The 26066-nt window shown below is 39.9% G+C and overlaps 1 protein-coding gene across 9 annotated transcripts in view; it reads left to right on the top strand.

The window, feature by feature from the left end:
* LOC140457835 (suppressor of tumorigenicity 7 protein homolog) overlaps positions 1–26066 on the top strand; it is a 208248-nt gene that overhangs the window by 99557 nt on the left and 82625 nt on the right. For all 9 annotated transcript variants that reach the window (XR_011953371.1, XM_072551499.1, XM_072551502.1 and 6 more), the window contains exon 2: positions 22437–22519. Coding sequence is in view for 8 of the 9 variants with exons in the window: in XM_072551499.1 (XP_072407600.1) it covers positions 22437–22519 (83 nt within the window). In the remaining variant the exon portion in view is untranslated. The remainder of the gene's footprint in view (positions 1–22436; positions 22520–26066) is intronic.

Here is a 26066-nt window from a genome sequence, read left to right on the forward strand (position 1 = left end):
TCCGACTCTGGACCCTTCAACCCCATGGCTTCAATGTGGACTTCACCAGTTTCCTCACTTCCCTCCCTCCCACCTTACTCCAGTTCCAACCTTCTAGTTCAGCACCGTCCTCATGACCTGTCCCACCTGTCAATCTTCCTTCCCACCTATCTGCTCTACCCTCCTCTCCGACCTATCACCTTTACTCTTTCCTCCATCCACCTACTGCACTCTCAGCTACCTTCCCTCCTGCCCCACCCCCCTCCCATTTATCTCGCCATCCCCAAGGCTTCTAGCCTCATTCCTGATTTAGGGCTTTTGTCCGAAACGTCAATTTTCCTGCTCCTCGGATGCTGCCTCACCTGCTGTGCTTTTCCAGCACCACTCTAATCTTAACTTTAATCTCCAACATCTGCCGTACCCACTTGTGCCTTCTGGCTATGTAGCCTCTTCAGATCCAAAAATAGAGTCCTTTACTGACACTGTTGAGATATGGTGTTGGGACTTGGAACTCATCCAGGTCTCATGTTCCTGATCCCCTTTCAAAATCCAGGCTCATATATCAACAAGTTTACTTACTCACCCATTGTAACAGCAGTCGAAGATTGTACTGTTGCATTTATCCTGCCAGACATGTTACTAATTTTGATCCAGTCTTTTGCAATGGTTGTTTTAAGGTATTTTGAAACTGAGCTAATCTCTCTGTATCTTCATTACAAATGGAAATACATCTAACAAAAAATATTTGAAAAGGGAAGAATTGAAAAGGCAGTAGCACGAAAAGATAAAATATATTTTGGAAAAGATATTTATTCTCTAGGAAGCCTATCTATAAAAATATGATTGCAATCCAGTCACTCTGTACCTGGTGCAAATAAATGGGCAGGTATTCACTCACTGTCTTATTGATAATTGACAATAAATGGAATGAATAAGCTGCATATAGAAAGGGGAAATGAGTTGTAATTACATTATGCATTTAATTTCTCCAAAGCAGCTTGTTTAATTTTTAAAATAAATTTAGGTTTTTGTTTTCTTCTGCTTTGAAGCAATTGCTAAGGTTGAAGGAGCAAAGGTGACTTTGATTTGGAACTATTTCTACAGTTACCATTCAGAGTTTCTACTGAAAAGCGATTTCACCACAGAGTTACGACTGTTCCTGTCTAAAGGTGAACATTAGCAAAGGCTGCTAGGAAAGAAACCATCGCAGAAAGCCTGCTCTTTTTCTGCTTGGGCCTTTAGTTGCTAATTATAATTGTCGTGCTCCCAAAGCTGCCCCAGCTGAGCTAAACTCATTCAACACAGACTATTGATTGAATCGAAACCTTCATAGTCTATTGACCTAATAGCACCATATGTTGCTACCTTAAGCTATTGATCATTGGACTATTTTCTTCCTTGTTGATGATCATTTCAAGGAAGAAATTCCTCACTTTAACTATATTAGTCTTAGGTGTTGCTGATCACTTTAATTTAATACTGGTCTTCACAAATAAATGGCTGATTCAGCAGACAGAGTTTTTGTGCAGTTTTTCATGCATTGTTACTGGTAGCTTTTCCCCACAAAAAAAATCAGGACTTCTATGAAAAGCATCTGGCAACCCTTTCTTCATTTGTATGTGATGACTTAATTTACATTGCAGTATGTCATTTTGTGATCTCATTAACCCAGTGAAAATAACATATGGCTTATCTTGACATTCACACTTGCTAAACAAAAAAAAAATTGTTATGAAGCTGTAGGCATGTACTATACCTTTGAGAGAGTAAAACCTAGCAAAGCACAGAGTGTGCTGAAAAATTTTAAAATGTAACATTTGGTTGTGAAACAAATAGCTGAGCTGAGTTGCTATGTCCTGCAACAATTCGAATTTAGCAACAATCAGTTTAAATTATGCCCCAAGATACTAAAATGCAATCAAATTTGAATTTTACTATTTTGATGACATTAAACCAATGAGACAATCCAATGTTTTGTGGTATAAAAATCAGACATTTTGAACAGTTAGTCAGAGGGAGAGGCAAAGAGCACCAATGCAGACTGCCTGCAGACCTGTTGTCTGAAAGGTACCTTTATCTATGAAAGACCTGTGCAGCAGAAGACTGAAGAAAAGATGAAAGGAACATACAAAGAGATAAATCAACAGCTGGCTGGTTTTGAAAATTGACTTTTTTTTGTAAATCTTAATCGGGGGCTTTTGTCGGAGAAATATATTATTGTCGACAAGGAGGTAGATAAATTGATCAGACAAAGGATGCTTAACAGTGTAGATAGTTGTTTAATATTCTCTTTTGGAGTTAAGGAATAAATTATTAATTTTTTCTCGAAATAGTGAGATTTGGGTAGTTTTTTGTCACTCATATTTTAACAGATTACGAGGCGAGGGAAGCTTTTCTGTGTGTCTGGTTTAAATTAGCAGAAGGGTTTACCTTATGTCTTAATAGTACTTTTAAAGAAAGATATTCGCCCTTCACTGCCTGGGATATAATACAGAGATATGAATCAGGCACCATTCATAGCACCTATCAATCCATTGAAATACTCTGCCATATTATCACCCAGATGGTGAACATTTAAAATCTATTCCCAAATCTCTCTTCAAATTCTCCAATTGTTTTTCCTCATTCACAAAATAATTGCAGATGAGGAAGGCAATTTTGGCTTATCTTACTTCATCCATCAGAGTGACCCCAGCTCACTGCCATCTCCATTTAGGTTTTGACTGATTCCTATTTTTTGGCTTTATTCCTCTACTGTGAACCTGTTCTGTATGTGTACACTTGCAGAAAGAAGAATTTCCTAACAGCAGTTCTGAAGTTATTTTTTTATTAGTTTGTACTTGTGTTCATTGGTCTATTCGTGCATGCATTTTAAAATAATGTTTCTGCATTAACCCTTTCTATACCATAACAATGTTTGAAACTCTTTATCACCACCTCTAAATCACTGTATTTTCCGGGCTTAAAAGAGATGTTTCTCCATCTTGCCTCATAACTCGGATCCCTAATACCAGTTAAGACCCCTCCTATTGACCTGAATTTCCTGCTGCCCTCCTCCCCTCACTTATCTGGAATGCCTTTCCATTTAGCCTTTAGCACATTCTTCATCAAAGCAGTGTATTTGTGGTATGCATTTTTTAACCCAGAATATGCCTTGGAATGGGGAAAGTAAAGAGCAACTTCACAACTGCTATGCTTGTAAATCTGGCAAGTTCATCTTTGGTCGTGTTGTGATTGTAGGCACTGGCTTGTGACCTGGTTCATGGTTAGCATGGTAATTTGTTTCATGTATAAGAATGTATTTGAAATTGGCTGCATAAATACATTACAATACAGCAACTGAAGGGGCATTTAGGTGCTGTAACTGGGGAGAATAAACTGCTTGGACCAAATAACCTTGATCTATATTTATTTCTTGACTAATTTTATCTTATTACAAAGGGTTAGAGCAAAGTTTAGTATATTGTAGATGTAGTTTCAGGAACCAGGTGATATATTGCTTTGGGAAAACAATATAATATAAAAATGCAAAATCATGAAATGTGTAAATGATACTTGCCAGTTTAATAAGGATAAATAGGTGGGTGATCTCTGAATTTGATAGGTGGCATCAGGAGATTTAGTTCCAATATTATAAACTAAGTTGTCACATATCCTTTAATTTGGAGCGAAGACAAAAGCCCCAGAAGCTTTGATATCATGAAATGTAAAACGTACGCATAGTACAAATGCCAAAATAGTGTGGTAAACTTTGAGGATTCGGGTTGATGAAACAAGAACTGGTCAATGGAAAACAAAAGGTTTTGTGGCCAGCTAAACTGTTTCATTTCTCACACAAACTGGCTTGTTTGTCCAGAACACAGTTTATTAAACTACTCTACTCGTGCCAACTTGCTCAATTGTTTTAATCTGTAAACTTCTCACGCATTTTATTTGTCTTGTGCTGCCAGTTTTGCCTTGTCAATTCACAGATAATTCCAGTGTGTTCAGCTGGAGAAGATGAGGCTTCTGTTTGCCTTATTTGAAACCATAATGCTGCACCAGCTTGAAGATGTTCCCACTTGTTTGTCATTTCTATTGCTTGAGCCAAATACTTGAAACAATAATCTAGTCCATTATTGTAGTAATTAGACTTTTGAGTATTTTGTGATTCCTGAAAGGCTTTTAGTAACTTCTGTTTCTGTAGACAGGGACTAAGTCATCTTTTCAGGCTCATAGCATTACATAATTGTGAGGTGTTTCATGGTTTGGATTAGAATTAAAAGTCTGATTTTTCTTGCAGCAAAGAATCTACTGGCATCTATCATTAGCTAGCCTTGGCCCAGAGATCTTTGCTGAATGTGTGAACTGATAATGGCCGCATGAAAGAGAGGCAGGGCAGCTGAGGCTGAATGAACAACATAAGCATTACAGATCAAGTTAACCAATGTGAATTAAAGATTTGGAAATAAACAGAGGAAGGTCTGATATGGAGGGTCAGTTAGATTGAGTGAAACCAATATTCGATCAGGTATAGAACAAGAAAGAAAGATTAGGCTAAGAGAGAAAAGGTGACAAAATAAGAAGAAGACAGAAAAACATGTGAACGTTAACATTTTTAAAATTTCTGAATGTGCAGGTTTGTGGACTGACATGTGGCAAGCCACATTCACGCTACACAAGTGATAGGTGATAACCATCTCCAACAAAAAAGAATTCAATCATTATCCCTTAACATGCAATGGAGTTACCATCACTGAAACCCCCACTATCAACATCTTGAGGGGTTTTCATTGATGATAAGCTGTATAAATACTGTAGCTTCAAGAGGAGGTCAGAGGCTAGGAATCCTGCAGTAGGTAACTCACCACCTGACTTTCCAAAACCTGTTCACTGTCTACAAGGTACAAGTCATGACAGTGTTGGAATACTGCCTATTTGCCTGATAAGTGCAGTTTCAACAGAACTCAAGAAGCTTGACACCATCCAGAACAAAGTAGCCTGCTTGATTGGTATTACATTCACAAACATCTACTCGGTCACCACTGACACTCAGTAGCAGCAACATATACCATCTGAAAGGTGCACTGTAGTACTTCACCAAGATTCCTTCGAAAGCAAATTCCAAACCATGACCACTACCATCTTTTCATCCTACGCTGTTTCCTTTTACAACCATCAACAAAAATAGATTTTATTGCATCCCTTAGAAAAAATGAAACAACACGAGTGCACCCTAAAATAGTGCCAGGCAAGAATAGCAAAGCTAATTTACCTGCAGAGAAAAAGTGCTGCCTTGTCAGAATCTTATTTTAAAGAGAAGATTTGTTTCTCTTTTTAGTCAAGAGAAATATTTTGAAAATTTGTTTTCCTTTATCAATAGCCTAATTTTTCATCATTTTTAAAAATACGATGATTCTGAAATGGTCAAAGGATGAGTCAACCTTTAACATCCAAAAGATTGCAAAGGAGCTTTCACTGAGTGCTCCCTTTCCTCCACACCATGATGCTGTGTGGAGAAACATGGATTTGATCATATTAACAATGGCACTAATTATTTTTAACCATGACCATTCAAGAACCTTAAGAGTGATTTGTAGCATCATTATACATGCTAATTGTGAAATACTTGACTTAAGGATTTCTTGTCCTGAATATAGTTCCTGTTTTGCAAGCTATATTAAATGTTTTTGTAATTTCTCACAAATTGTAATCTGTGATAAAGCCCATCAAATCCTGGGGAATTCCTTGCACCACAGCATTGGTTTCCTCTTTTGCATTCCTCTAAAGTGAAGGATCCCTGTAAATTTATTTCCAGTGCATTTTTTATAATCATGCATATTGAGAAGTAAGGTCAAATCAATGTAGGAAAGATAAAATACACTGAGGGGCAAATTTTTACACTCCTGGATTATCTCATTCTCTTTCAGGAGTGCATTGGCTTGTTGCCATGGAAACAATGCCGAAGAAGTTAGAGACACTGTTTGAAAGTCTACCCTCAGTGAGCAAGAATTTCATGCTAGATGTTAAAAAGACTTCTCTTACACCCCTCCAACCTTCTGCATACTTTTTATGCCTCACAGTTCCTACCCATTCCCTTAATATCTAATATACACCATGCCAACCTCAAACCTATCCTTCTCAGCCATAGACCCATGAAAGTACAGTTTAATTAACTTGTGTTGGATTAAGGGAAAAAAACTTTGAACAAAATGAATAACAGATGCCCAATGTAACAATGGAGCCCAGTGTGCTCCATATAAGAGCACAAGCATAATTTGGAACTATTTAGCAGCTTTAGTGTCTTACAAAGAAAGTAGATGAGGGAATAGATTTTTGAATTAGAATTAGAATCCCTACAGTGTGGAAACAAGCCGTTGGGCCCAACAAGTCCACACTGACTCTCCGAAGAGAAATTCACCCAGACCCATTCCCCTACCCTATGAATCACCCCGGACTATGGGCAATTTAGCATGGCCAATTTACCTAACCTGCACATCTTTAGACTGTGGGAGGAAACCAGAGTACCCAGAGGAAACCCATGCAGACACTGGGAAAATCTTCAAATTTCACACAGACAGTCGCCCAAGGTTGGAATCGAACCTGGGTCCCTGGTGCTGTGAGGCAGCAGTGCTAACCACTGAGCATGCCACCCCTACCATTGAGCCACCGTACCACCCTTAGATTCATGAATGATGAGATTAAGAAGGATTTACAAAAATATGATTGCAGATATGGATTTTAGGGAAGTTTTTAAAGATGGGTAGACACAACATTAGGGTTGGGCATCTCAGAGAGGGTTCTTGTCAGTTGAAAAATCTGCCTGTAATGATATGACAGTAGAATTTGAGGAGTGCAGGATGCAGGAGATATGAAACTCGAGATTGGAAGAAAAGGTGGAGTGAGTTTGTGTAAGGATTTGTTAGTATGGATAAGGATATAGATTTCTATTCTTTAGAGGGCAGAAAGTCAGCATAGATCAGTGAGAATGACAATTGCAATCTGAGCAATGGGGAGCCAGCTTAGAAGAGACTGGTTCTCTGCATTGAATGAGAGATAAGAAAACTTGTCTTAAATCATGATTATTGATATGTTGTTTTAACCTACGATGCCACCATTCGTTTCCAGCTGCTTCTGGCCAGATTAGTACATGAGCCAATTGTAAGAAATGCAAAGCAAAAGGAAGAGAGCACAGTAGGCCCACAGATGTTAACCGTAAAAATTATATAAGTGGTGATTACATTGAAATTTGTGGATAGGGAGCATTTTAGTAGAATTTAGTTGACTTTTTTCAGTCTTTAATGGTGTGGTAATCAACATGATAAAAACAAAATTGCTCCCTTGCTCAAAATCCTTTCAGTTAAATATGCGAGTCATTGAGAACTGACATACTGCTGTTCATTTCACAATTTGCCTTATCCTCTCTGCTGGAGAAATAATCTTAATTAAGGTCATTCACTGCACCAGTAAGAATGTAGTGATGGCTGTGCCAAGTCATGCATTTTAGATGTCTTGCATTAACTGTGGTAGCCAAGATTGATTTTTTTTTTCTAGGTTATGCATGACTGCATGGGTCCAAATGGTTCCTGGTGACCTTCAGGTTGATACCAATCCTCAGTTGGGGAATTTTCATCTGACCAGACTACAAGCATAAATAGTCATTGACCAGAGAAGATTGTGCACAGTACAGAAGTAACTTCCATTCACATCTGAAGCAAAAGTAAATGTTGCAGCTATTTTTAATCTATGCAACATATTGGCACATAATTCCACGAGTTGTTGCAATTGAATGGTTCACATGTTTTTCTAATCAGCATACATTCAACTTGGAAAAGAAATGACAGCTTTGACAAGTTAGAATTATTGGATAAAGTCTTTGCCATCTGTAACGCAGTGAGTAATAGAGATTTCTCATTGAATTAAAACTCAGTTTTAAAGTGCTCACTTGCTTGAGTGAAAATGTACTGTTTGCAGTAGTTCAGCAATTGTAAATGATAATTGTATGCATACAAACATCTGCTACTTGCCATGAATATCAGCTGTACATAGTATAAATCACAGAAAGAAGAACAGTATTCACTCTTAATAGGATTAAAGTTATATTTACTCTATTGAATGGTGAACATTACATCATTGGTTTTGTAAAATAAGTTAGGACTTTGGTATCCCTCATCTATTTTCTCAGTATTACTTTTCTCAGAACTTCTGCATCTTTCTGTGTTTCTGTTCCTCCCTTGTTTTTAAGTAACTCACTGTTCTCTTCTGCTTCACTGTACATTTTTCCTTTACTTTTTGAGTTGCAGAAAATAACTGAAAAATGGTAATATATGTCAGGGAAATGAGCTGCCAGCAATTGGATGCACCGATTTCCCACAAGGATCCTGCATTACATGTGGTCTGCAGCTCTTTAGAGGTTTCCTTTTCATCATTTCCTCTCCACTTCATTACTCATGCATCCTTGCACCCGATGCCCACTCCACCCCAAGTAGAAAAACAGGACTGATTAACCCTGTAAGGGATATTAGTCACATTTATGCAAGTTGATATAAACCCTTGATCTCAACTCCATCAAAAACAACATCTGGGAATATGCTGACTACATTTTTGAGAGTTTCAATGCTTGAGTTTGGCCTGCACAAATTATTTTGTATCAACTGGTCTCGGTTATTCACAGTACCAGTGGTTTGCCTAATTCATTAAAGGAGAAAACTGAAATCATGAAACAACTAAATCAGTTAAAAATATTTTGATATCAAATGTACTGTATGGCTGGTACTTAGAGTCATAGAGATGTACAGCATGGAAACAGACCCTACAGTCCAACTCGTCCATGCCGACCAGATATCCCAACCCAATCTAGTCCCACCTGCCAGCATCCGGCCCATATTCCTCCAAACCCTTCATATTCATATAACCACCCAGATACCTTTTAAATGTTGCAATTTTACCAGCCTCCACCACTTCCTCTGGCAGCCCAATCCCCACACGCACCACGCTCTGCATGAAAACGTTACCCCTTAGGTCTCTTTTATATCTTTCCCCTATCACCCTAAATCTATACCCTCTAGTTCTGGGCTCCCACACCCCAGGGAAAAGAACTTGTCTATATACCCCATTCATGACCCTCATCATTTTATAAACCTCAATAAGGTCACCTCTCAGCCTCCGATGCTCCAGGGCAAACAGCCCCAGCCTATTCAACCTCTCCCTATTGCTCAATTCCTCTAACCCTGGCAATGTCCTTGTAAATCTTTTCTGGACCCTTTCAGGTTTCTCAACATCTTTCCGATAGGAAGGAGACCAGAATTGCATGCAGTATTCCAAAAGTGTCCTAACCAATGTCCTGTACAGCCACAACATGACCTCCCAACTCCTGTACTCAATATTCTGACCAATAAAGGAAAGCATACCAAACGCCTTTTTCACTATCCTACCTGCGACTCCACTTTCAAGGAGATATGAACCTGCAATCCAAGGTCTCTTCGTTCAGCAACATTGCCTCGGACCTTACCATTAAGTATATAAGTCCCACTAAGATTTGTTTTCCCAAAATGCAGCACCTCGCATTTATCTAAATTAAACTCCATCTGCAACTCCTCAGCCTATTGGCTCATCTGATCAAGATTCCGTGGTAATCCGAGGTAACCTTCGCTGTTCACTACATCTCAAATTTTGGTGACATCTGCAAACTTACTAATTGTAAATCTTAAGCTCACATCCAAATCATTTACAGAAATGACAAAAAATAGTGGACCCAGCACCGATCCTTGTGGCATTCCACTGGTCACAGGCCTCCAGTCTGAAAAATAACCCTCCACCACCACCCTCTGTCTTCTACCTTTGATCCAGTCCTGTATCGAAATGGCGAGTTCTCCCTATAATCCATAGATCTAACCTTGCTGACCAATCCAACATGGGGAACCTTTAGTAACTTTCAGAACTAATTAAGTTCCCCAGTCAATTTACATACTTGATTAATATGTATTCCTTGAAGAAAAATATCTTAGTCTTTGTGTAACGTTTTAACAAATAATGGTGAATGAAGAATTAATCTGCAGTTTGCACCTTGTTTAAAGTACAACAAGTGGATGAGAGGTCTGCTGCAACACAACCTAAGCTAAGAGTAAAACTGAGCAAGTAACTGCATGTTGCTGGATGCTAAAGATTTTACCCATTAAGGCTGCAGTTGGAATTAATGTGAGCAGTTGTCCATTTTTTTATTGAACAAAACAAATCTGCATTTTGGTAGACTGCCTGGCACATTACCTACACACAGAGTATCGCCATAATTGAAGTTGATCTGAAGTTTGTTCAATTCTATCACATTTATATATTCTGTATTAGAGTCATAGAGATGTTCAGCACAGAAACAAACTGTCGGTCCAACTTGTCCATGCCGACCAGATATCCTCACCTAATCTAGTCTCATTTGCCAGCAATTGGCCCATGTCCCTCTAAACCCTTCCTATTCATATACCCATCCAGAAGACTTTTCAAGTTCTAATTGTACCAGTCTCTACCACTTCCTCTGGCAGGTCATTCCATACATTGACCATCCTCTGCGTGAAAAAGTTGCCCCTTAGGTCCCTTTTAAATCTTCCCCACCCTAAGCCTATGCTGTCTAGTTCTGGACTCCCCTATCCCTGGGAAAAGACCTTGTCTGTTTAATCTATCCATGCCCTTCATGTTTTATAAACCTCCAATAAGGTCACCCCTCAGCCTCCTATGCTCCAGGGAAAACAGCCCCAGCCTATTCAACCTCTCCCTCGAGCTCAAATCCTCCAACCCTGGCAATGTCCTTGTAAATCTTTTCTGGACCCTTTCAGGTTTCACAACATCTTTCCGATAGGAAGGAGACCAGAGTTGCTTACATGCAGTATTCCAAAAGTGTCCTAACCCTGGCAACATCCTTGTAAATCTTTTCTGAACCCTTTCAAGTTTCACAACGTCCTTCTGATAGGAGGGAGACCATAACTGAATCCAATATTCAAAAAGTGGCTTAATCAATATCCTGTACAGCTGCAACATGACCTCCCAAGTCCTGTACTCAATGCTCTGTCCAATAAAGGAAAGCATACCAAACGCTTTCTTTACTATGCTATCTGCCTGCGAGTCCAACGTCTCTATTCGGCACCACTTCCCAGGACCTTACTATTAAGTGTCTAATAATACTAGGTAAACCAATGGGACAAAAGACCAATAAGTCCCTGGAATTGATTGGTTTCATCTTTAGGGTATTAAAGGAAGTGGCTACAGAGATAGTAGATTCACCAGTAACAATCTTTTAAGAATCCTTAGATTGTGGAAAAGTCCAGGATTGGAAAACTACTTATTCAGAAGGGGAAGGAGACCAAAAAACAAAGCTACTCTCAGCCAGTCAGTTTAACATTTGCCATTAGGAAAATGATGAAGTCTACTAATAGCAGAATATTTAGAAATACACAATATAATCACACATTGTTTCATGAAGGAGAAATTACATCTGATAAATTTGTTTGATTTCGTTGAGATAACAAGAAGGATAAAGGGGAAACAGTAGATGACATACATTTGGATTTCCAAAAGGCATTGCACGCAAGACTGCTCAACAGGGTACGACAGCATGGATATAGAGGACAGTATATTAGCATGGATAGAGGATTGGCTAACTAATGGAAGATGGAGTTGGGTTGAGGAAGAGCAATTTCTGGGGGGCAATTTGTAACTAGTGGAGTGCGATAGGAATCAGTGGTGGGACTATAATTATTTACAATGCGTTTATTAATAACTTGAATGAAATTTGCAAATGACACAGTCTACAAAGTGATACCGATAGGTTATATGTGTGAGCAGAAACTTTGCAGATGCAATGTAATGTGAGAAAATGTGCGTTTTGGCAGGAAGAAAAGAGAGAGACTGCAGCAGAGGAGGAAATGGGGAACCTTGTGTGTAAATCACAAAAAGATTAGCATCCACGTTCAGCAGGTAATAGGGAAGGTGAATGGAATGTTGATTAAAGTCAAGATTAGAGTGGTGCTGGAAAAGCACAGCAGGTCAGGTAGCATCTGAGGAGCAGGAAAATCAACGTTTCGGGCAGGAGCCCTTCATCAGGAGTTCTTCCTGCTGTGCTTTTCCAGCACCAGTCTAATCTTGACTCTGATCTCCAGCATTTGCAGTCCTCACTGCAAATGGAATATTGAGCCAAGGGAATGGAATATAAAAATGCAGAAAACTGCATCAGTCACTTGTTAGGCCACACCCTACCATGAACAATTTTGGTCCCCCTATTTAAAGAAATATATACTGGCATTGCAGGCAGTCCAGAAAAGATATATTAGGTTGGTTCCAACATGGAGGGATTTCCTTATGAGATTGAGCAGGTTGGGCTTGTACTCATTGGAATTTAGGAGAACAAGAGGCGACCTTATTGAAACTCATGAGATTCTTAATGGGTGTGAAAGGTAAGATGACTAAGAGGTCGTTTCCTCTTGTGGGAGAGTCTAAAGCCATAGGTATAACCTCAGGAGTTGTCCATTTAAGACAGAGTTGAGATTTTTTTTCTCTGAGGGCAGTGAATCTGTAGGATTTTTTACTGCAGAGGACTTCAGGGCTGAGCTATTAAGTATATTTAAGGCTAAGATAGGCAGATTTTTAAACAGTGAGGGAATCAAAGGTTATGAAGAAATGGCAGGATAGAGAAGTTGAGCATTATCAGTTCAACCATGATCTCATGGAATGGCAAAACAGACTGGATGGAATCAACAACCCACTTCCTCTCTTATGTCCTATAGTCTTGTAAATGACAGGCACATTGAGAACTAGCAACACTCTTTTATTTTTGCAGGTGTCCTTGTTTTCAAAATGGGCAATGTAAATATTTCCCAACTAGCTGGGATTATCGTCAGCTACAATGTAAAGATTGCAGTCATACACTAGCATTCAGTATTGCTCATTTAATAATTCTGTACTGTAAATTCAGGTTTCTTTTTAAATTGGTGTCTCTTGGAATAGAGTCTAATCTATGTAATGAGCAATGATTCTCAGTCCTAACAAACAATTTTAAGGAAGAGACAGATCAAAGAAGCAACTTTGTGCATTGAAGACAATGCTTAGTTTGCATTTTGCAAGTATCATTGCTTTCAAAGTGCCTCTTCTCTCTTTTATAGTGCAAGTTACTTATGTCCTTTAATCAGGATCTGTTTATGCTAGCTTCATGGTGTTTCCCAATAGGAAAGCCACAAGACATCAGTTCTACGCATCTCTGTTTAGATCTTAGCACTTTCAGGATGTCAACAGGGTTTCTGCTATTTTCAAGTTGTGAAATTAACTTAATTCAGTTTCTGAAAGGCTTACCATTTGCAATATAAGATGTTAATAATACAAATTTAACAACGTTAGATTAATCCTGTGTCAAGTACTTCAAAAGGTTTTTGCTTCTGGAAATACTACTTTTACTTCCATAACTCAGTTCTGAAATTGTTTTGCTTTCTCCTGCTATATACTAGTTTGTAGACTCCAAATGCTGTGAAAACACTGAAGTCAAATCATCAATTATTACTTGTACTCGTGAGCTACATTCCACAAATAATTTGCATATTTGAATAAGATCCACTCAAGACAATGGGGGAAGAGGCAGCATAATGTTATATATTCCCTTCCATAACAGCATCACCAAGGTCTTGGAAGGAACCTGCAAACTTACCAAATCATCACAACTGAAGAGTGAGTCATGGAAGTAGTTAACATAACGACTGTTGTCCAAGAACAAAGTGATGGATTCATACCTTTGCAGTGCACAGCAATAGCTCCTTCTTCATTTTCACGTATTGTTAGAAACCTTTTCACTGTGGAATCACTCGGCATGCTTCCATCAACAAAGAAAAGGTCGTAGTGTAGAAACCCAGTGTCTGTAAATTGTTTAGCATGATAAATTTTCTTGTTACCATTCCAATGGTGTCTAATCATTGTTTTGCTCAACTCATGTTGGTTTGTCAGTGCTCCTGGTATTGATGATGAGATGATAGATGTTTTAAATTAATTGTACAAACTTTCTTTAGAATGCATTGTCAAATGGGAAGAATTGACTCTGAACTAAATGTAAAGATTTTGCTTTTAAAAATTCAGTCTTTGAATATTAAACTTCAAAAAAAATCACATTAGTGGTATGTAAGTACTACACTTTTTTAGGTTTCTTCATTAGTTTACTCAGTATGGATCTTTACCTTTATGATAGCTCAGGACATTCAGTAAGATGGCAATGATCATCTACTGCTTTGAGCGAATGCAGAAATAACTGTGATAATAACTATGAGCAATAACTATGGCCAGCACCTGGCAGGCAGTACCTCAACCAGGAGGTGCTGCTGCAGCACATTTATGAAGCAATTCGTTTATATCAAGAGGGTAGTAGGTTTGTCTGGATAAATATTGTAGATGTATCACAGTGGCTGCTATCTTGCCCATGGTCAGTTTTTCTGAGGTCTTCAAAATGTTGCTTGCCTTTTCAATGGTATTTCAGGAAGTCCATGTTAAAACACGAGAAGCAGAATTTTGAATTACTTTACTTGTATGAAAGAGGATTATATAAGGGAGGACATACTGGAAAGAATTCAGAGTCATACAGCATGGAAACAGACTCTTTGGTCAAACTCGTCCACGCTAACTGGACATCTCAATGTGTCCCATTTGCCAACATTTGGCCCATATCCCTCTTAAACCCTTCCTATTCCTGTACCATCCAGACGCCTTTTAAATGTTGTAATTGTACTTGCTTCCACCACTTCGTCTGGCAGCTTGTTCCATACACACACAGCCCTCTGCGTGAAAAAGTTGCTGTTTAGGTCTCTTTTAAAGCTTTCCCTCTCACCTTAAACTTACGCACTCTGGTTTTGGACTCTCCCACCCGAGGAAAAGGTTCTTGGCTATTCACCCAATCTACGTCCATCATGATTATATAAACCTCAATACGGTCACTCCTCAGCCTCTGACACTCCAGAAGAAAAAAGCCCCAGCCTATTAGCCTCTCCCTTTAACTCACATGCTCCAGTTTCAGCAACAACCTTGGAAATATTTACTGCACCCTCTCAAGTTTAAGAACATCCTCACTATAGAAGGCTGACCAGAATTATACGCAGTATTCTAAAAGTGCCCTCACCAATGTCCTATGTAGTGGCAATATGGCAATATACTCAATCTTCTGACCAATGAAGGTAAGTATGCCAAACACCTCCTTCATTACCTTGACTAAATGCAACTCCACTTTCAAGGAACTGTGCACCTGCACCCATTGGTCTCTTTGTTCAGCAACACTCCCTAGGGCCCTACCAATAACTGTATAAGTTCTGCCATAGTTTGCCTTCCAAACTGCAACCCCTTATATTTATCAAAACTAAACTCCATTTGCCACTCCTTAGCGCACTGGCCCATCTGATCAAGGTCCCATTGTACTCTTAGATAATCTACTTCACTGTCCACTGTACCATCTATCTTGGTGTCATCTGCAAACTCACTAACCATACCTCCTATATTTACATCCAAATCATTTGCATAAAGGGCGGCACAGTGGCACAGTGGCTAGCACTGCTGCCTCACAGCGCCAGAGACCTGGGTTCAATTCCCGCCTCAGGCGACTGACTGTGTTGAGTTTGCACGTTCTCCCCGTGTCTGCGTGGGTTTCCTCCGGGTGCTCCGGTTTCCTCCCACAGTCCAAAGGTGTGCAGGTCAGGTGAATTGGCCATGCTAAATTGCCCGTAGTGTTAGGTAAGGGGTAAATGTAGGGGTGTGGGTGGGTTGCGCTTCGGCAGGGCGGTGTGGACTTGTTGGGCCGAAGGGCCTGTTTCCACACTGTGAGTAATCTAATCTAAAAAAAAGTAATCTAATCTAATCTATAAATGATGAAAAATAGTGGACCCAGCACCAATCCTTGTGGCACACCGCTGGTCCCAGACCTCAAGTCTGAAAAGTAACCCTCTACCACCAATGTCTGTCTCCTACCTTCAAGCCAAATTTCTATCCAATTGGCTAGCTCCCCTTGGATCTCATGTGATCTTACCTTGCTAACCAGTCTACCATGCAGAACAAATTCAAATACTTTGCTGAAGTCCATATAGACAATGTCCACCGGTCTTCCTTCATAAATCTTCTTTGTTATTTCTTCAAAAAATTCAATCAAGTTAGTGAGAGACAAGTTCCCACACCCAAAACCATGTTGACTATCCGTAATCAGTCCTTGCCTTTCCAAATGCATGTAACTCCTGTTCCTCAGAATCCCTTCCAATAACTTACTCACTACCAACTTTAGGGTCACTGGTCTATACTTCTCTGGCTTTTCCTTCCAGCCTGTCTTAAATGATGGCACCACATTAGCTATTCCTGATTTCTGATATCCCAGTCCCATGTTCCCAACCATGTTCTGAGTTCATCTGCCTTACCTGTCAAGCCTTTTGCTTTGAAGTAAATGCACTTTATCAGTTTTATCTTATTCTCTGCCAAGCTCTTGTCTGCCTTGACTAATTGACTTGCTCCCTTTATCTACTGTACCTGCCTCAGCCTTTTCTCATTGCTCACTCATGCATTGGTTCCCCCACCATCCACCCCTTACTAGTTTAAAGCCGCCCAAGTAGCACTAGCAAATCTCCCCACAAGCATATTGTCTCCTTCCAATTCAGATGGAACCCGTTCCTCCAAACAGATCATTTCTATCTCTGAAAAGATCCCAATGGTCCAAAAGTGTGAATCCTCGCTTCCTGCACCAGCTCCTCAGCCATAATTCATCTGCTCTATCCCCTTGTTACTGCTCTCACTAGCATGTGGCATGGTAGTAGTCCAGATATTGAGGACCCTTGAGGACCTACTTTTTAACCTCCTAGCTCGTTTCCTATATTCTGTCTGCAGAACCTCATCCCTTTCCCTACCTATTTTGTTGGTGCCAAAGTGCACATCGACCTCCAGGTGGTGACTCTCCTCTTTCTGAATATTCTGCACCCGCTCATAGACATCCTTGACCTGGCACCAGGAAGGCAACACACCATCCATGTCTTGCTGATGGCCTCAGAAATATCTGCCTATGCCACAGACTAGACAGTCTCCTATTACAATTGATCACTTGGAACCTGACATATCCCTAATTACAGGAAAGCCAGTCAGAAAACCAGAAACCTGGCTGTTGGTCCTATATTCCTCTGATAGGTTATTCCAACCCCAGCCCTTGTAGTATCCAGAGCAGTATACCTATTTGAGATGGGGTTAGCTACAGGAGACTTCTGCACTACTTGGCTACCTCACCTACATTCCTAGTGGCTGACTGTATCTGCAGTGTCTCCACCTTCCTGAACATGCCGTCCACCATACTCCCTCTCTCTTGTAAACTCCTCATTGCCTCTAACTGCCACTCCAACCAATCCACATGGTTTGATAGGAATCACAACCAAACACACTTCCTGTAGACATAGTCTCCAGGAACATTCAAATTCTCCCTGATTCCCACGTCTGACAGGAAGAGCACTTCACCTTGCTAAAAGCCATTTCTATTTACAATCTATAGACCCCGAAATAACCTAAAAAAATACTACACAGTTTGCTCAAAACAGAGTGTTAGGAAAGTCTTACTGCTGAAAGACACTGCTCTAGAATAACAATACCAATCCTTGATATTAAAAGTCAATACAGCCAGATCACTGTATAAACAGAAGAAAAAAATGCTCTCACCTTATTCACTATTATAGATTTACAAAAAAAAAATTTAGAGAAGTTTTAAAAGTCTTAAAATCAAACACCTAGCTGATCAGGCTCAAACACCAACGGCTGTCCTTTTCTCCTGTAAGTTCTGGCAATGAGTTTTTAAAAATTCACTGATACCTGTTGCAGCTGCATCTGAAGCTGGATATTACAGCCCCCACGTCAGCTATGAAACAGCACTGCTTATTTGTTATTTCAGTGAAACGCAAGCCCCAGATCAAACTATACTTGTTAGCTGCTTCATAAAAAGCCAATGTCAGAGCCTTATGCAATGCCTCTCCCTCAGGCATTATGTGAGTATAAAGAGAGCAAGCAAGCAGCTCTGAGATACAGCACGGTCCAATCAGTGAGCTGGGTACCTGTCACTGCACCCAAAGTGCCCTTGCAACATCCCTTCAATGTTAGTTACCAATGCAATAATCCACCTAAAGAGGCAATTTGCTGCTCCCTAGTAAGAGTCTTGCTTCGTCACCCAGAACTTGACTAAATGTCAGAAGTCACACAGCACCAGGTTATAGTCCAACAGGTTTGTTTGGAATCACAAGCTTTCAGAGCACAGCTCCTTCATCAGATGAAGAGAACTAGGATCAAGAAGTGTGGTGCTGGAAAAGCATAGCCGGTCAGGCGGCATCCGAGGAGCAGGAGAGTTGACGTCTCAAGCATAAGCTCTTCATCAGGTGAAATGAACCAACAGCGCTGCAAAGGCTTATGATTTGAAACAAACCTGTTGGACTATCACCTGGTGTCATGTGATCTCTGACTCCAGTCCAACACCGGCATCTCCACATCTTGCTTAAAAGATTCAGCGAGTTGCTGTGAAAATATTTCTCGCTATAGCCCACTTGCTCAGGCCCCTATAACATGTTGCCCTTTGTCTGCATTTGCAGCTATTTGCAATCTGGATTTCTGTTCTTTAATGTGAAATAGAAACTGTATTGGTTCAAGGGGAGGGAATAGCCTTGTGGTACTATTGCTAGATTACCTGGGTTTTTTGATTAATAATGTTCTGGGGACCTAGGTTTGAATCCTGCCATGGCAGGTGATGGAATTTGTATTCAATTAAACAAAAAGTCTGGAATTAAGCGTCTAATGGTGACCATGAAACCACTGTCAATTGTCAGGTAAAATACATTTGTTTCATTAATATCCTTTCGGGAAGGTCTGGTATGCATGTGACTCCAGACCCACAGCTACTTGGTTGACTTTAAACAAAAAGGGACAGAAGTAAATGATGGACAAGCCAGCAAGGCCCAAATCCCTCAAATGAATAAAAAAAATCATCAAAGTCAACTTGTTCTCCAGCGAAAAGCTGAATATGCCACACCATTATTAAGGAAAACAAATCAAAAGGATATCAAAAGGAAACAATCACAGATAATGTTGGCTAATCTACAACATGGCATTGACTAAATGTTACAATTGACCTCCATCCTTGAGCTAGGAACAGAAAATTTCAGGAATGCTTCCTGCCCCAATACAGTGGGAGATGCATTGTCTTTTGTGACAGGATCAAGTGTGGATGGGACTAATCTTGAATGTGTAGTCAAATAGCCTGTGGACACCCACAGCTAAGCTCAAGCAAAAAAAGAAGCCATTTGGGTAAGATACCCAATATTAACATTCATATTAGTGTATTTGACCAAAAATACTATATTTCGTAATCTAAACACTGATGTTCCAGCTAATGACTCAAGTAATTTGATATATAGTCCTTACAACAGTAACTGAAAAGCCTCGATTGCAATCTAGATTGAGGATTGTGAATTAGTCAAGAACAGCACAGTGGGGAAAAAGGTTTATTTATAGCCCATGTTAAACATAGGAGAACAATAAAAAGTCTCTTGCTGAAGATTGTGCTTTGTAATTTTGTTTGAATCAGTTTTTCTGAATACTTATTATTATCTGAATTGTTCGCATTTTTGATATGTCACATTTATATCTTTTTATTTCCAGCATGATGAATCAATATTAAAAGGAAATATTATAGATGTGGAGTTGCAACCCAGCAGATGAAATTTATTAACTGGATTAGTGGTGCTGGAAGAGCACAGCAGTTCAGGCAGCATCCAACGAGCAGCAAAATCGACGTTTCGGGCAAAAGCCCTTCATCAGGAATATTCCTGATGATTATTCATGATGAAGGGCTTTTGCCCGAAACGTCGATTTCGCTGCTCGTTGGATGCTGCCTGAACTGCTGTGCTCTTCCAGCACCACTAATCCAGTATTTGCTTTCCAGCATCTGCAGTCATTGTTTTTACCTCTCGAAATTTATTTACTGCCCAGTTAAACTTTTTTATGTTTTCCTGGGCTGTGGGCATCATGGCATGTACACAATTTGTTGCCTTCATTGGCCCTGAACTGAGTAGTTTGCTCAATCATTTTAGAGAGCAGTTAACAGTTGAGCACATTGCTGTGGACTGGAGTTGCATGTTGGACAGGCCAGGTACGGAATGTAGATTGAACTGCAATTTGGTTTCTATTCCAGATTAAATATATATAAATCCACCAGCGACCTTGATATTTGAACCCATGCCTATAGATCATAGAACATAGAACAGTACAGCACAGCACGGTACAAGCCCTTTGACCCACGATGTTGTGCCAAGCTCTTTTCTTAATCTAAGATCAAACTAACCTATACACTCCTCAATGTATTGCTATCCATGTGCTTGTCCAGCAGTGGCTTAAATGTCCCTAATGTCTCTTACTCTACTACCTCCGCTGGCAGTGCATTCCATGCACCCACCACTCTCTGCGTGAAGAGCCTATCTCTGACATCTCCTCTATACCTTCCTCCAATCACCTTAAAATTATGATCCCTCATGACAGCCATTTCTACACTGGGGAAAAGTCTCTGGCTATTTACTCTATCTTTTCCTCTCATCACCTTGTACACCTCTATCAAGTCATCTCTCTTCCTCCTTCTCTCCAGTGTGAAAAGCCCTAGCTCACTCAACCTCTCTTCACAAGACAAGCCCTCCAATCCAGGCAGCATCCTGGTACATCTCCTCTGCACCCTCTCTAATGCATCTATATCCTTCCTATAATAAGGTGACCAGAACTGGACACAATATTCCATGTGTGGTCTAACCAGGGTTTTATAGAGCTGCAGCAAAACCTTGCTGCTCTTAAACTCAATTCCCTATTTTAATGAAAGACAAAACACCATATGCCTTTTTAACAACCCTAACAACTTGGGTGGCAACTGAGGGATCTATGTACATGGACCCCAAGATCCCGCTGTTCCTCCACACTGCCAAGAATCCTGTCTTCAGCATTCAAATTTGACTTTCCCAAAATGAATCACTTCACATTTATCCAGGTTGAACTCCATCTGCCACTTTTCAGCCCAGCTCTGCATCCTGTCGATGTCTTGTTGTACCCTGTTGTACCCTCGTCACTATCTACACCTTTGTGTCATCAGCAAACCTACTGACCACCCTTCCACTTCTACACGCAAGTCATTTGTAAAAACTACAAAGCGCAGAGGCCCAAGAACAGGTCCTCGTGGGACACCACTGATAACCGATCTCCAGGCAGAATATTTTCCATCTATTACCACTTGCTGTCTTCTTTTGGCCAACCAATTCTATATCCAGACAGCCAAATTTCCCTGTATCCCATTCCTCCTAACTTTCTGAATGAGCCTACTGTGGGGAACCTTATCAAATGCCTTACTGAAATCCATACACACATCCACTGCTCGACCTTGTCTTATCACATCATCAAAGAACTCAATGAGGTTTGTGAGGCATGACCTTCCCCTCACAAAGCCATGCTTACTATCTTTAATCAAACTCTGTTTTTCCAAATAGTCATAAATCCTATCTGTAAGATCATTGGGATGTTTCTCTGGGTTGCTAGTCTAGTCGTCACAACTACACCACTGTCTTACTTTTACTGGTTAGTTTGCATTCAATAATTTTGTGACTCGCAAGGCCCTTTTAATTTTGTAAAGTTGTGACCTGAATTTTCACTTCTGCATGTTTTAAGAAGGCAAATGGTGTCTGTTTGCACATATTTAGCAAAAAGCAAGACCAATGTCGTTCCTATCCTATCTACCTCTATAAGGTCACCCCTCAGCCTCCGATGCTCCAGGGAAAACAGCCCCAGGCTATTCAGTCTCTCTCTATAGCTCAAACCCTCCAACCCTGGCCACATCCTTTTAAATCTTTTCTGAACCCTCTCAAGTTTCACAACATCCTTCCTAGAGGAGGGGGAGCAGAATTGCACCCAATATTCCAAAAATGCCTTAATCAATGTCCTGTACAGCTGTAACATGACCTCCCAACTCCTATACTTAATTCTCTGACCAATAAAGGGAAGCATACCAAACACCTCTTAACTCTCCTTGGAGTTCTACAATTATCTCCATGGTTGTAATTTATTTTTGTCTCCAGGTTATTTCTGAAAAACAATGCTCAGTCGCTCCAACATGAATAATGAACTCAGGTTCTCTGGCTTATTCATTCAGGCCTCTCATTCAGTGAGTTTGATGAAAGAATCAGTACACCTTAACTAATGTACCCAGTCATTAAACTGAGAAAAGTACTACGTTCTGAAGAATGTTCAGAATTGTAAATGCAAGATAATGAAATGAAATGTTTAATGTATGCAAACACATTCTCTGCAACAGTTGTTACATGAAATTGGAGAAAATTATTGTTCAAGACCCTATAGGAGTTCTATTAAAATTTTGTGGAACTGTGGTTCTGCCTTTGAAGATGAATGTTAATGTATCTTTCTCCTTTTTTCTTTTGCAGTGAGTATGTTTTTGAATACATTAACCCCCAAATTCTACGTTGCTCTGACAGGCACATCATCTTTGATCTCCGGGCTTATTCTTGTAAGTAAATCTCATCACTAATCATAATATGTGCATAAATAATGATGGCAGAATCTGATGAGGGATAATCTAGTCTGCTAGTGAGCCTCTCCAATATTCAGAATCTTTTCAGTTTTCTGACGTGTTATATTTACTTGATGTTTTTCCAAACATTTTCGATACTACTGTTTCTACGGACTCTGTTACTGAACTTGTGTTTGCCTATCACCACAATTAATAAAGTTGCCAGGTGGCAGTTTCAGAAGTACTTACTGCTGCTGAAATAAAAATGGTTTCTAGGTTGAATTCTTGCAACTGCTTCTTGACTGGAACTGAAAGGTCCCTGGGTTTGGATCATGGAGCTACCTACCTTTTTCAGCCACCTAGAATAAAGCTTACATTTATATAGCACTTTCCATGATTTTAGCACAACTCAGAACACCTTACATCTAAATAAGTACTTCTGAAGTGTAATAATGTAGGAAACAATACTCTGTTGCAGTATCCAACAAATAACATGCGATTGTGACTAGGTCAACCATTGTAGTGAATTTGATTGAGAAGTGAATATTGGTTAAGAGAGCAAGGGAAATGACCCTCTTCTCAAAGTCTTTTCATTGAATCTTTAATCTGAGAAAGCTATGTGACCTTGTTTTAACAGTTCAATGAAATGACTGCATGTCAGACAGTGCATCACTCCTTCAATATTGCACTGGATTTTCAGCCTAACAACCCTAACAACTTTGTACTCATGTCTCAACAATGGGACTTATACCACTGACCTCTGGCTCTTTTGTTTGAGTGTTTTAGCAGAACTACAGCTGACAATTGCGAACTTTGACTATTCTTAATTGTGGCATTTGATGGATCCCTATCCCTTTTTAATATGACTAAAATAAAATGTGAATATCTTTAGGATATTGAATGATTAGATGGGGAGGGTGCACCACAATGAATAGTAATCATTTTACTTAATATACTTTACAAAAGGACTATTAGCACCCATGTTCACTAGGTGAAAGTGAGGGCTGCAGATGCTGGAGATCAGAGTCAAGATTAGAATGGTGCTGGAAAAGCACAGCAACTCCCTGCCTCATTCCTGATGAAGGGCTTTTGCCTGAAATGTCAATTTTCCTGCTCTTCGGATGCTGCCTGACTGCTGTGCTTTCCCAGTCTTGACCCCATGTTCACTAACACACCATTTCAGTCTTTGTATAGGGGATTCGTAAGTACAAACGTATAAGTTAATGAGATCTCATGTAGTGACATAATTTTCACGACCCCAACCCCCCCCCCCAACATACGAACATTTCCTGTATTCTATATTGCCCTGCATTGTGTTCTGACTTGTGTACAAATTAACTGTGAACAGACTCCTGAATGGAACCTGCTCGCAACCCAGAGACTACTCTGTTTACACATTTTCAAGGCACTCCATCCATAGTTTATTGAAACATGATGTAATGTATTGATGTATTTCCAAACAGTGCAACAGTTAATCTGCAATCACATTGTCTGTTCAACAGAAATCGAGGTCAGTCTTTAATGGATTCTGAAACTTTCTGCCTAACCTGAAGCTGAAACTACTGAAGGCTGTGTCATGCTGTTAAGCGTTATTGTTAGAGTTATTGTTATGTATAGATAGAGTAGAGAAAAGGTGTTATTAGTACAATGGCCTGGGAACACGTACTGTGTTGCTGCAGCAGGCTAGCACTTGCTCTAATCAGCTGCATTCAATATTTCTGATGCCAGTCTGCAGTTAGTATAGGAGCTTAGCTCTTAATTCCTCACCAGTTCCAAATATTGTCTGTAAGGCTTGGCATTGGATCGATTGTCATTCTTTGCTCAGATGTGATGGTTTGTTTGTTCTGGTCATGGTGCGGCACGGTGGCTCAGTGGTTAGCATTGCTGCCACTGTGCCAGGGTCATGGGCACGATTCCAGCCTCTGGCAACTATCTGTGTGGAGTTTGCACATTCTCCCCGTGTCTGTGTGGGTTTCATCCAGGTGCTATGGTTTCCTCCTACAGTCCAAAAATGTGCCGATTAGATTACCCATAGTGTCCAGGGATGTGAATCTTAGGTAGATTAGCCATGAGAAATGCAGGGTTACAGGGATAGGGTAGGACGGTGAGTCTAGATGGGATGCTATTTGCACTGACAGTGTGGATTCAGTAGGCTGAATGGCCTACTTCCACGCTCTAGGAATTCTGTGATTCCCTCACTCATTGTATATTTACTCTGTGTCCACAGATGATACTGGATATGCTGCACATGTTTTAAGATGGGATTTCCCAGCATCCACAATATTTTGCTTTTAAATTTTCTTTGATTTAACTTATAGAATCTTCACTTGTGAAATCCTGTTTGGATGTGAACTTGGGGCTAGGATATGAACTTGTAGCATTCCTGGCCTTTTTTCATTAATTGAATTGATTTGTGCAAAGATAGCTTAGGTCAGCTTTCCACTAAACAAATGTCTTACTGCGTTGAGTGTGAAGTGAGCAAGATTCATGTTAGCAGAGACTTTTCTTCTCTAACATTTTTAAATTGAAAAGCATGTTTGAGATGGGTATTGGTGACTGGATAAACACTCCATATTGCTTTGTATTCCAAGGTAGTAAAGTGGGCTGTCAGGCAGTAATGCACAGGCAGTTGTGAAGGATAGGTGCAATATACAATATTTGTTTGACCTGGGAAGGTGGAGTACTAAGAGTGTGTCACATTCATCATTAATGAGATAAATACTTCATACCTAAAAGCAATGAATCAAAGATAATGTAGTGCCATCTGACAGACTTCATAACTTGTGGTCTCCTCAGCTTTGTATATCACGTGGATGTTGCTGAGAGTGCTTTAGTTTATGTAAATTGCCAATACCACCCTTGCTGCGTGTCCTTTGATTTATACTGGAGCTGTCAGGAATATGGACATGAATCATTTTAGCATAAATACTTACGGGAGTGATTTTGAAATGTATGTTTTATTACAGAATCACATTGTGCTCTGAAATCCAGTGATATGGTCACAGTGTCAACATTCTGTCCTCTTTGTTTATATTGGGTGGAAGTCTAGTGTTTACTCTCCAATTACTTCATGCATTACGGCATGGCAGCAAAAGTCTCCCTCTCACATTCCACACTGTCACAAACTAAAAAGAGACTTACTAAACATATTTTTACCTGGATGGTACAATTGAACAGTCCTTCTTTCTTTCATCCCCTTTCAGTTGCTTCAAACACAATGGTAAATCCATATGTAGAATTTGTAAGGGGTTTCCCCCAGTCACCAGCTTTAACTTTGGCAGAAGTCCTTGGGAAGATGCACTGACCACCATTTATATTGTTCCTTCAGAGTTTCTGAGGTTGCAGTGAGAGTTTTGGAGAATCTCCAGTGAAACTCGACATCATCACCTCTGTTGTTAGACCATTCCCTATATAAGAATACTCATACCCCAGGATATTATCCATACTGACTAACGGAGAAGTAAATTATCTATAGGCAGCATTTTTATTTGATTAAATATTGGAATTCAAATTTTGGCCATTCTTCCACTCATCAAATAAAACA

This window comes from Chiloscyllium punctatum, chromosome 32 (assembly GCF_047496795.1).
Source record: "Chiloscyllium punctatum isolate Juve2018m chromosome 32, sChiPun1.3, whole genome shotgun sequence".
Lineage (NCBI taxonomy): Eukaryota > Metazoa > Chordata > Chondrichthyes > Orectolobiformes > Hemiscylliidae > Chiloscyllium > Chiloscyllium punctatum.